We start from the raw sequence: 13,032 nt of genomic DNA on the forward strand, positions 1-13,032 counted from the left end.
TCCCACAGCTCCAGTATTGAGAGGGTCCCATACCTGTTCCTCAAGGTCCCATACCCACAAATCCTCCTCTTGCCCCTCTAAATCCGCCCCTCCTGTGCTGCTGACCTTCTTGCTGCCAATACGGGTAGGGATACCGAGGTCCACCTACCCACTGTCCTTGTCCTCCTCCTGGCCAAAACACTGCTATTCTCATATCTGCAGGTGCAGAGGACTGCTCCACCTCTGTTTGCGCATTTGACGATAACGCCCCTTCAACTGCTATTTGAGCTAGCTTTTTTTGTACCAGTTTCGTGTCCTCGTCCTGCAGACATTGACCTGTTTCCAGGTCTTGTTCCTTTATTCTCTTACAATGGTGTATTATTATAGTTTGAATCTCAGCCCAATCTTTTGCTTCAATGCCCACTATTTTGTCGAGCGCTTTCTGAACTTCCTTTGGTAAACTCCTTTTGATAACGAATCAAAGAGCTGCCGGCCCAGACAGTATCACGAACTGTATGCTAAAGGAAAATAAGGAAGAATGGGCAGACTTTATTTTAGTATTATTCGATCAGATACTAAAAACCAGAACAATTCCACAGTCCTGGAAAGAGGCTCCAATCGTGCCGATCTACAAAAAAGGGGACCGCAATAACCCGAGAAATTACAGGCCAATTGCCCTCCTATATTCCATAGGACAAGCAACCTCTTGAAATAGTTGACTCAACGGTTTACCTCGGAGTCCAAATTAACAAAAATATCAATGAGCAGGCTTAATTGAACTGTATCAAAGAAAAACTCCCTAAACTACCTAATCAAGCCCGCGTTCTCCATCGACGCTACAGAACCTTTTCAATGATGCCGCTAATTCTATTCTATAAACAAAAGGTCAAGGCGATATTGACTTACAGAGCATAATCCTTGCTAAATCTACATTGGACGACGTGGGGGGTCCTCGAGGCATCTTTCTGGAGGAAGGTACTCCAAATTGTCTCTCCGTATCCATAATAAGGCATGAACTGAGACTGCAATCGATGGAGTCAATAGTGCTGTGGAAGACACTCTCGTTGTTTCGAAAGGGTATTCTAGACAAACCGCCTATTTCGTTTGAAGTGCTGGCAAATAAAGAGGTAAGAAATGCAGATCCCAATCTCAACACTCGGAAACAGAATTGCCTTGAAATTCTAGAACATTACAATATCAAAATTGGCATGCTTAAAGATAACCTGTATAAAGCAAACAAAACTCTACGGGAAAAAGACTGGGAAATAACAGACAATCTAAAGAGACTAAATACCAACTGTCACAACATTATCTGGGAACGAAAGGCCCTGAATGACCCTCCGCCGTACTTGCGAAGGTTTCCCTCACCAAAATATAGGGACCTTCTGATGAGATGTAGGCTAAACATCTTGCCAACCAGGGAAGTTCAATACTCAAGGAAACAAATCCCAGTGGAAGAAACTACCTGTCGATTTTGCAAGGACCCAGAGACGATGGAATCAATTAAACATTGGATGTTTTCTTGTCCTGTATTAAACACCCAAAGGAACCTATATTTAGGAGTGGGTGGTAAATATAAATACGTCAATGGACGAGGAATACTGGGAAAGAATTTTGACGGCTCAAAAAAGTGGACCCACCCTGGAAGCTCTAAGATTCATAGAATCGATTCTAAAAGGACTAAATGAGGACAACAATGATCCTGAGAGCAGGGTGAGGTCACGAATGAAGGGTTGGTAATGGGAAAGGTCATTGACTGATTTGTTAAAGGTTGAACATTTGTATTTAACCAATAACCAATAAAAAAAAAATAATAAAATAACGAAATCAAAAAAAGAGGAACTGAACCGTCCTACTGGTCCCCCGTCTCCGCACGCCATATCTCCTGAACCTTAATAATGTACTGTGGGGGTCCTCGTCATCTCCCATGGTATACTGCATGATAGACTGCTGGTCTGGTGTTGTCGGAAAAAATTACTCCCTATTCCCACAGGACTCAATGGGAATGGGAGGACGAAGCACCAGCACTGTTGATAACGGTGCCGGTGCTTCCATTAAATTCTGCGAGCGGGTGTCGTTCCGCACGCCAAGTCAGCCGTTCCGCCTGCAGGACTTGTAGTGTGCCGGTCCGGTAGCTTACCGGCACCATTGTTACCAGACCGGCATACTCATAATGAGGCCCAATATCTTTTTAAACAGGTCACTGTGGAAATCTCTGTCGGGTTCACTCTTTCCCACTTTTGCCAAACACACAATGTGGTATTTACTTCCCTTAGCTTTACATTAATATGCCGGTCAAAGACTTGACTATACAGAGGATTTTGCCAGACCCCTGTATGACCACTTTGACAGCGCGTTTCCCCAAGGCCTTCTGGTAACGGTAGTTTCAACCATATGGTAATCGCCGAGAGTTTCTCGAGTGAGCACCCACATGGTGCCGGACTCCTCAGTAGCAGGTTTTCCCTTCTCATATCAACAGTTCTTTATATTTTCCTCAATTATCCGTTTGATACTTTTGTTCAACACAGTTCAGTTTCTTATTGGTTCTACCCGCGACTCACGGGCTGTGATGAACCGCTTGGCTTTTCTTGTCTCTGAAGTCCAGGACGGTACCACCGAAGCAGGCGTCTCTCCCTGGCTTGGTTATCAGCAGAGGAGGTCCCTGTCTACCGTTGACATCTGCTGCAACACACGCTGGCTATTGTTTGCGGTCTTACATTTCCTTCCACAGAGGTTTCACAAGTCTTGGGTGGATAGGGCAAGGTTGCTTCACTCCTTGTTACCCTTTCGGTTCTCGCCGCCTTTCTCCTCCTCTTGAACTGCCATGCTGGGTTAGCTGTCTCGTCATGTGATCTGCCTTGCTTGTATTGTGCTCTCGTGCTCCACCTTTTACCTGTGGGGGAAGGAAATGGCCATTAGGTATGTGCAGTTCTGGTCAATTGCCTGACTTTGCCTGACCCTTGTGTTGGAACATGTCAGGAAAACAGCTTTAGTGTTAGGCCGTTTGTGTTTGGAAAAAGTGTTTGTTTTGGGAAAGGTGGTGGGGAGGTTAGAGTTTCTAAGTATCCTACGTGGAAGGATGGGGAGGTGTTGTTATAAGAAGGGGGAATTATATTCTTCGTCCTGGGGGGGGTAGGTGAATCTGGAAAGTTACGTTTGGTAGGGTTTGTGAAATTAATACAGGGAATTATGGGAACAATAGTGTTTTGTCAATGCTAACTGGGAGTTTGGAAAATAATAACCAGAGGGACGTGGAACAGAATGCCCAGGAGTATTTGGGCAGGACACAGGAAAACAGGGATTCTGGGAGATATTTTTGGGTGCAGCCGAGTTTGGGATCCTACAGGATTGGTTATATATGGAGGGGCCGTTGGATATGGACAGGTGAGCTTCAATGGGAGCAAAGGAGGCAGATGTAGTATAGCCTACAAAGGCCTCAGGGATCTCGTCCCCCCTATCCTTTCCCGGTATAATACTGTGTCTCACCTGGGGTATTTCCCTGGGTACAACCCAGAGATACCCAATCCAGGTGATCCTCTCTCGCTCGTCCGCCCATAGGGTCGGGGTTTGAGATCCTTGCCCCTTACCTGGTCACCTGAATAAGGAATTTTCAAGGTCTGCTTGGGAGAATACCTTCAGGTTTCTCACATAGGATTGTGTCCAATTCCCAACACCGTTGCCAGCCCACCTGCAACCGCCAAGGAGAGCACCACCTGTGCATGATCAGCGAGAGTCTGTAAATTTCCACCCCTCGAACACAAGAGTACATGGCACTAGGGACCATCAGCAGGTCAAGACTAGAGAAGCCCCACTGAACGAGTGAATAGAATAAAAAGTCTCTTTCCTCCCCATGAAAAAAACGCCATACCTCCACTAACCCCAGTTCCTGTGTTAACGCAGCAAACACTGTCGTGAAACACGTGAATGGGGTTGCTGTTGGTACTCTTGTTCAGGAGAGAATTGCCATAGCATTTCAGTGCTGCACTGCCCATGTGGGTGAGAAAAAGACTGATATGCAAATGGAGATTTCCCTTCTGTGAAACGCAAAGTGAGTTAAACTGTGGATGCGGACTCTCGAGTGGGCACCATCCGAAAGAACAGGTCATTTAGCCGTGTTCGTTCTCGCAGAGGGGCGCCTATGGACTATTTTTTGATTGTTTGGGAGAATACCCTAAGGTTTCTCACAGAAGATCGTGTCCCATTCCCAACACCGGTGCCGGCCCGGTGCATGATCAGAGAGCGTCTGGAAATCTCCACCCATCGAACACAAGAGTACATAGAACTAGGCACCATCAGCAGGTCAAGCCTAGCGAAGCCCCACTGAACGTGTGAATAGAATGAAAAGTCTCTTTCCTTCACATGAAAGAAACTCCATACCTCCACTAACCCCAGTTCCTGTGTTAACGAAGTAAATGAAACAGCATGCTTGAAATCGCTTCTGGTCGGTTGTAGGGATTTGTCAACCAACGGGTTGGGAACCAAGTTGAAGTCGCCCCCTATCACTAGTTGACCATCCGCAAAGGCCAGTGCCTGGTGACCAAAAGCATTGAGAAAGTGATCTTGGCCAGTATAAGGAGCATACAGGGATATTAGAGTTAAGAAGCAACCAAATAAGAGCTCCTTGACAGAAATATAATTACCCTGAGATCTCGCTGGATCTTAACTTTACTAAGTAGGACATTTTTCAGAATCACCACCCCATGTTTTTTACCCACCCCATGCCAAATAATTGGTGCGGGTAGACCCTGTGTCTCATTCTTTTTTTATCAGGCTGGAGCAGGTGAGTCTCCTGCAGAAACACAATTGACAACAATTGTTTCATCAGTTTGCGCATGACTGACGACTTCTTCATAGGAAAGTTCAGGCCCTGAACGGTCCAAGTCCCCAGTTGGATACGCTCACCCCCCTAAGCCTCAGTACTATCAGGTGCATGGGTATGGTACTATGTATCTTTGCAGCACTACAAACCCACGCAGAAACTAACCTCCTCCATGTGTGACACTTTAGAATTCGGTTGGCCCAGAGCGAATTTCGAACATTAACTAAACACCTGCATCACCTTCCACCTTGGAACATTGAAACGTAAACCACTGTGAATCAAACAGTATAAGCCTATCCAATTGACTTGGTCTTCTGACTTGGAGACCAGGTATTCATACTTGGAGGAATACAATGCACAACGATTAGGAAACCCCTCTGCCCGGAAAGCTCCCGTGACTCATCAGATCAGAAGACGGTCGAAAATAGTCAATAACTGCAATACATAGCTGCATGTAAATCAGAGCCCATCCTGAAAATTCCCCATCCCTGAAATCAATTGTTTCCTCCTGTATCCCGAGGCAAAACACCTCACATCCTTGTCTCTTAGCCATTCATGTTGAGGGGGAATAGCTCAGGGGCAATACGTTTGTCTTGGAAGCAAGACAACGCAGCGCAACACAGGTTCGAATCCTGATCCCGCGCTTAGAAACCAATCTCTTATATGAAGCACGTTTTAAAAGAAGAATTATAATTATAATGAATTCAGTCATTGCGCGTAATGCTCTTCTTTTGGCCAAAGTGGAGGCCGCCAGATCCTGGAGCAGCAAAAGGGACATATTCTCTAAGGTAATAACAGGAGTGGCATGTGCATTAGGCTTTCCTTCATGGTGAAAAAATGCACTTTTGTCAGGACATCCAGAGGTTTCTCTTAAGGTGTGGAGGTACGTGGTCTCACCCGATGGGTCTTATACAGTTCAATGGAAGTGTCAGCAGGGAGGCCAAGAGGCTTGTGACAAAATCAGGTAGCTCATTAGCTCACACCGTCAGAGGGATTCCCCATATACGAACATTGTTCCTGCGGAGCGGTTTTCTGCATCCTCCAGTTTATCTTCCAAGGTGTCGCAACAGGCCTCCAAAGCCTCTATTTTATTTGACCAATCTATTCTCAGCTCCAGTTACTCTTATCGAGAGTGATAATCTTACCGGAAATTTACGCAATGCTGCTATTGATTTCTTTCTTGATCTCGCATAGCAGTTCCTGCAGGTCCTATTTTGTCGTCACTTGGGAAGGTAAGCCCTGGAATGCATCTGGCACATGCACTGAGCTGAGACTACCTCAGAACGCTTGTTCTTGTCTGTGGTTTGGGGCATCATGGAAATATCACCCTGTTATTTTTTATTATTTTTTATTATTTTTCTATGATTCAAAAATGAACCTATACAATTTATACATAACCAAGTATACAAAACGGAACAAGTTAGTACATTAATGCATTTACATTATAAAAGTAGCAATGCTGTCGTTAAACATCAAAGTTATTTAAAATTATGAGAATTATGAAAGGAGAATTAAACAGTAAGAGAACCAAAGAGTAAAATATAACATCTTTACATAAAATAATTTAGTAGTTAATTTTCTATGTATTTGAGAAGCCATACTAGGGTATAAATCAACGGCCTATGGTTCCCATACATCATTCTTGCCCAGAGTGCTTCAAGACAGTCTTCAAATTCAACGGTAACGAATTTCATAAGCAAATTGGTTCTGTTAGATTTAAAATGTGGACAGTATAATGTGGACACCCTGTTTACTTGATTTGTATGATTTTGCCATAATCCCTCAGGTCCTCGCCTAGGTCGAAGCATGCCCCCAAAAATCCAGATCCCCAAGGCTGGGGAAGATTCACCCAGTACCACCGAAGGGTGCCACTTGAGAGTCACTCTCCAAAACAAGTCACCATTCCCTGTACACAATAGTGTGAAAAGCAACTCTAGTGATTCACCTGGATCGGAGATTGTGCTACTCCTTCATTGGAAACCCCTGTTGTCCGGATGAAGGATGACAGGGGCGAATGAAAACCTTACGTCTGACCTCCAACGGGATTTTGAAAATCCAAACAGATGCTAGGTGGCTCCTCCAGAGCACTCTGTTGCCCGCAATAGAGTGTAGGTTGCTCAGAGGGAGAAATTAATTGTACACATATCAAGAACACAGTGGCTGATTAGTTGAAAGTTGGGGCACCCACCTACATAGGAGCCAAAGGAAAGTGGGATTGGTTTAGGAAAGTGCAGTCATAACTCCCACGGCGGTTGATGCACTGCGGTATTCATAAGAAGCTAGAGATAGTAATACAGCATGCCTCGAGCAGCTGGACCAAGACATCCTCCTCTTCATGACAAGAAGGCGCACAATCATGCTGGATGTCAAGAGCCACACCTGCCACAGTGAGCCAGGCCCGGTTCTATGCAGGGCCCTTCATCCAAGAGCCATGCCAACAGTGAAGTTTGGGAGGGCGAGAGTCATTGGGAGGGAGACGCACACCTTCGGGGGAGGTTTTCTGCTCACTGAAGGCGCTCCACTGGCTCACCATCCTATACCATCCTCGATGTGGAATGGCACTCTTCACGCCCAACACGCCTGTTCTCCGTGCAAGGCAGTGCCAGCCCCGACTAATACTGACTTTATAGATCCCATTGGATTGAGCGTTCATCACTCTGTTGCCCTAACCACACAGCCGCATGGGGGCAGACATAGCCTGGGCCGACTCAGGGAGAATCATCCGACAAGGTCTGTGAAGGCAGCTGCCATCATGATCACTTCTTTGCAGCCCTGGTCCACTGCGAAGGTCACTCTTCCCGGGGAAGCATGATGAAAAGAAAATGGCCCGGGCAGTCAGCATTGCATCCGACAGCCATATCTGGGTTCCGTTACCGAGCAGGACACCAAGGATATGATATGCTATGTCATTTATAATGCGCCTGCACACAAGTGTTTCTAGGTGCGACAAGACAAGGGGCGGGGCGGGGGGACAGAAGGAGGACAAAACAACGATCTTACTAGGCCTTGTTTGTGTCTTTCAGAGTGTGCAAGTGCGGGGAAGATGGAGGTGAGAAGTGCTAGTGGGTTTGGGAGAGAAGTGTAGGTAATCCAGTAAGTGCTGCCAGAGGTTGGCTCATAGGTGCAGTGAGAAGGGACTGTAGGGTTGCAGATACAGACGCTAAAGTGCTAGTGGGCCCGGAGGCAGTGGCAAGAAGGCCCCAACCGAGGAAAGAGAACTACCCCCCACACTCTCTGCTTGGAGAAACGTCTGACACTCAGAGAATTGGAGGTGGATGAGCGGAGAGCTCGAGAAGGAAGATGGTTAGGAAGAGAAAGTTGGTGGTAGGGCAGTCCCAGGCACCAGAAAGCCTTGTGGACGATGCAAAGGGTCTTGAACTTGATCCTTCCAGCCACGGGAGCCAATGAAGAGATTTCAGAGTTGCAGAGATACGCTCCCTGGGCTTGAGGCCAAAGGCAAGTCTTGCAGTCCTGTTCTGGACAAGTTGTAAAGGTCAAATAGTAGAGGCAGGCAAACTTAGAAAGAGGCTGTTGCAATAGTCCAGCCTAGAGAGGACCAGGGCTCTGGAGACAGTGAGCTTCTGGGGGAAAGTAAGAAAAGGCAGAATACCTCTGAGGAGGTGCAGCTGAAAGTGTGACTTCTTAGATATGCCAGAGATGTGAGGAGAGAAGGAGAGGGTCGAGTTGAAGATGACGCCAAGGTTCTTAGCCTCGTAGGAAGGAGCAGGATGAGGCCCAAGGTGGGCGGCCAGAGAGAGAGGGGAAAGGAGGGAGCAGGTGTCTCGATGATCAGGATCTTAGTCTTACTGGCATTAAGGCAGAGATCATTGGTGGCACAGCATTCCTCAATTGCAGCCAGACAGTCTGATATGAGAGAAGGAGCAGAGGTGGCTAAGGGGAGTGTGAAGGAGAGCTGGGTGTCATCTGCATAACACTGAAAGTTAGAGCAGAAAGTAGCGATGCGGTCGGCAAGATTTGCCAGGTAGTGGTTGAAGAGCCAGGGAGAAATATTAGATCCCTGGGGAACACCACAAGCAGAGAGAGAGATAGATGAGAAGAAAGACCACAGTTGGACCTGGGAGGGTTGGTCTGTGAGAAAGGAGGTCAACCAGGCCAGAGCCAGACAAGTTGTCACGGAGGCGATTGAGCAGGATGGCATGGTTGACCGTGTCAAAAACAGAGGATAGATCAAGGAGAATGAGGACAGAAGGAAGGTTAGAATCATGATTAGAGAGCAGTTCTTCACGTGTGTTCAGGAGAGCAGTTTCCATGCTTCTGGCAGTTCTGAAGCCAGACTGGTGATTGTGGAGACAACTGATTTGGTGTGCAGACTAAGCTGAGAAATGGCCAACTTTTCCAGGTGTTTGCTCAGAAAAGGAGTGATGGAGATTGGGTGGTAGTTAGCCAGAGAGGAAGGATCAGCAGATTCTTTCTTAAGAAGAGGGGTGCACAAGAGAGTGCTTAAGGGCGGAGGGGAAGGTTCCAGTGGCAAAGGAGTGATTGCAGAAATCGGCCAAGGCTGGAGCAAGGGTATCGATGTGGTCCTTGATGGTTCTGGATGAGCAAGGGAGAACCTGCTTTGACAAGAAGATAGGTGAAATGAGAGGACAGGGCCGTGCAGAGGGCCTGGAAGGGAACAGGAGAGGTAGAGACTGCAGCAGGATTGGCTAGCTCCTTGCAGATTTTGAAAGGTTCGGCGGAGTTGTTAGATGCCGCATAGACGCAGGCTTGGACGAAAGAGACCAACTTGCTAATCCCCTCACACCGTTGGAAGCTCTTAGGAAGCCATTCACCAAGACAGTGCTCCTTGCCACGCCCTGCAATGTGTAATTTTCAAAGTATACAGGTATATGTACGGAAATTTTGGTAAGCAGGTTGTTAAAAAAGAAAATTAAAAAACTCTCACCTGCTTCAATGATGAATCTGACACATGCAATTAGGGAACATGCTTGTGTTATATACTCTGCAGAGGCCAGTAAATTCCAAAGACCAGGTTGTTGCAGAATCAAACAGGAGCAATCAAGGACAGCTTGCAGATCCACACTTAACGGAATTTGCTTATATACAAAATGCCAACACAATGCCTGAAGATAATATAAAGACATAGATTATAACTCAGAAATTAATGCAATACAGTTTCAACTACACAATCAACTATTTTGAAAGTTTCAAAACTACTAACGATAAACAAGTGTCACAAACATTCAGATTAACAGATTCCTTAACTCTTGCTAATGTTCTTTCTGATGAATTAATCTTTTTCTCATACAGATTACAAATTTATCAAATAACTCCAGAGCCAAAAGCCTTCTAACATTTTTTGGCCACCACGGGGTGCAGCGTAGCAGCGTGTCAGCTCCATCAACGCGCAACACATGACGGACATTTTGTTGGGGCCAGTATATTTTGAGCTGCCATTTCCCATGACCTCAGCTGTGCCCTCCAGCAATCAGCAACTGAGGGATTGCAGAACGGATGAGGGGTACGAGTTATTGGAAAAGAGGGGGACATTGAAGGGCAATGAGGAATCTGTGGCAAGGACTAATCTATCAGAAATAATCTTCCTCCCACAGATTCTTCACCTAGGATAGACACCCCATAGCAGTACGTCAATCTGGAGCAGAGAGGAGAGCAAGAACACACAACCTTCATCAGAAAACTCTGGATGGCCACCTGACCAAAGGGAGCATCCTGCCCTGAAAGCAAATCCTGGCTTTAATGCTTGCAAAATGTATGCAGGGAAGCCAATATGGCCGCTTCACAGATGTCAAATGCAGTAACCCCCCCCACACACCACTGCCCTCTGGCAGAGGTGCCAGGGCTCTTTTGGAATGAGGCCCCAGGCACAATCTTTCCAGCCAGATTGTAGCATTCCTAAATGCAGAGGGTGAGCCATCTCAGCAGGGTCTTTTTTGTCATAGTCCTGCCAGCATTGGCACCAGCATAACCCACGAAGAGTTGTTTATCTTTCATGGCATCTCTCGTCCAATAGACATAGCAGTTGAGAGTGCCCGTACCATGTCCAGCCGATGGATTTGCTCCTGCATCTATGAGGGAGGACATGGAGGGAAAAATACAGGAAAACTGCTGAGAGAGATTAAAATCGGACACAACCTTGGGCAGGAAACATGGTCTCCCTCTCAAAGTCACCTTCCCCTTGGAGAACACCAAATATGGTGGTTTAACAGAGCGCGCCTGTAGCTCACCGACCCACCTTGCGGAAATGATGTCTACCAGGAAAATCCCATTAAGGATGAGCGGGCCCAATGAACATGAAATTATAAGTTACTCACGTAGTGACTAACATACTCCTAATCCATAGTCCCATTTCCTCCATACTGCATGGGTGCCCTTCGCTAGGGACGGGAGACAGAACATTTTTCATCAGAAAAATCATCTTCCTCTTTAAAGTTAGATGACCGTGGGGGCGCGGCCCTGGGAGCCTGCGCTCCCATGACTCCGCCCACCGGAGCCACTCTGCAGTCCCCTTTGACGCGTCGACAATATTAACATTGCCCAATGACACCAGTTTTATTAGGAGGAGGATGTGGGACATATGGAGGAAAGGGGACTATGGACTAGGAGTACGTTAGTCACTACGTTGAGTAACTTATAAATACTCCTACGGCCCGTCCCTTTTCCTCCATACTGTATGTACAACTGAATGTAGCCCCAGGGTCGTTGAGGTGATCTCTTAGGAAAACACGTTCCTTAACACTGACTGACCAAATGCGGCGTTCGACCTGGAACCGGCATCCAAGCAGTAGTGCTTGCAGAAGGCCGAGGGCATAGCCCATGTAGCCGCCTTGCTGATAACCTGCCATGGGACGTGTCTTTAGAACGCAACCGCTATCGCCTTGGCTCCGATTGCGTGGGCATGCATATTTGCTGGAAGCAGTTTGTGCTCTCCCTCAAACACTTTGTTGATGGCCGTAACCATCCACATTTCTATGGAAGCCATGCTTTCACCCCCCTGAAGGTGACAAATAGAGCGTCCCATTTGCGGAAGCTCTTGGTCCTGTCCAGGTAGTATCTCAATGCACGTCTCACATCCAGACAGTGCAATACCCTCTGAGCGTCATCCTTGGGATCTGCGAAGAAAGTCTGTAACACTATCCCATTGTTAAGGTGAAACAAAGAGACCACCTTAGGTAGGAATGAGGGGCGAGTTCTAAGCACCACCTTGTCCTTATGGAAAGTAGCATAAGGTTCTGAAGCTACCAGTGCCTGGATTCCATTGATGTGGCATGCCGAGGTAAGGCCCACCAGAAGGGCTGTCTTAATGGTGACTAGTCTGATGTCTGCGGACGCCAAAAGCTCAAATAATTTATGCGCCAGGGCGCCCAACACCACATGGAGGTCCCACACTGGGTGTGGCTTCTTGATAGTCGGATAGAGCCAAGTAAGGCCCGCCAAAGTGTTTTTTTAAAAAACATTTATTTATTGAGCATTTTCGAAAATAAACAGTGCACATAACAAATATCATCTCTGGAATGGATACCAAAACATCCTCATGTGAAAGTTGCAACTGCGCAGTCCCTTCTCCCTCCTCCCCCCTGAAACTACACTGATCACAAAGAACCATATATTGTGAGCAAATTTCGCAAGAGTCAGTGAGAACTCTGGTGTGTAGTGCTGCAATGCGTTATTGGTACATGTTGAGAAAGGGTGCCCATTCTATCTCCCTGCTGGGGATAAGGTCGCGCAGGGCCCCTGTAATGTTCTCCATCTTCTATTTCTTTGGCTTTCTGGGCCTAGGTTTCCTATGATGGGAGAGTCTGAGATTTCCATTTAATCGTGAGACATATCCTTGCAGCCAGAAGTAGGAAATGTAGCATGTGCGTGAGCCGCGACCATCGGCCATCCCGTTCTTCAAATCCAAATAGGATTAGACCGGGGTTGTAGTTCCGTTCTAACTTATTGATCCAGGCCAGAACATCTTTTCAGAATACCTGAACTTTCAGGCAGGACCACCACATGTGCCAGTAGTCTGCTTGTTCACTGCATCCTCTCCAACATAGTGAGCTTGATATTTTAAAACATTTTGGAGAGGCGCTTGGAGTCATACTGCCATCTATGCAGGACTTTCAGGCCGCACAATCTGTATTTTGCTGAGATGGAGGTATTGTGGGCTTGTTTGTAAAGGCGCTTCCAAAGGTTTTCATGCAGCCGGAGGTCCAGATATCTTTCCCAACGCTTCCTGAAGGCTTTGTTTGCGTTTGTCTGGCTGTTCA

General features: G+C 46.8%; 1 protein-coding gene across 4 annotated transcripts in view; it reads right to left on the reverse strand.

Moving 5' to 3' along the window:
- Positions 1–13,032, reverse strand: part of HTT (huntingtin) — a 2,905,635-nt gene that overhangs the window by 686,895 nt on the left and 2,205,708 nt on the right. For all 4 annotated transcript variants that reach the window (XM_069632055.1, XM_069632053.1, XM_069632052.1 and 1 more), the window contains one exon: positions 9,705–9,882. In XM_069632055.1, coding sequence (XP_069488156.1) covers positions 9,705–9,882 — 178 coding nt within the window. The remainder of the gene's footprint in view (positions 1–9,704; positions 9,883–13,032) is intronic.

This window comes from Ambystoma mexicanum, chromosome 6q, assembly GCF_040938575.1.
Source record: "Ambystoma mexicanum isolate Mex_15411 chromosome 6q, UKY_AmexF1_1, whole genome shotgun sequence".
Classification (NCBI taxonomy): domain Eukaryota; kingdom Metazoa; phylum Chordata; class Amphibia; order Caudata; family Ambystomatidae; genus Ambystoma; species Ambystoma mexicanum.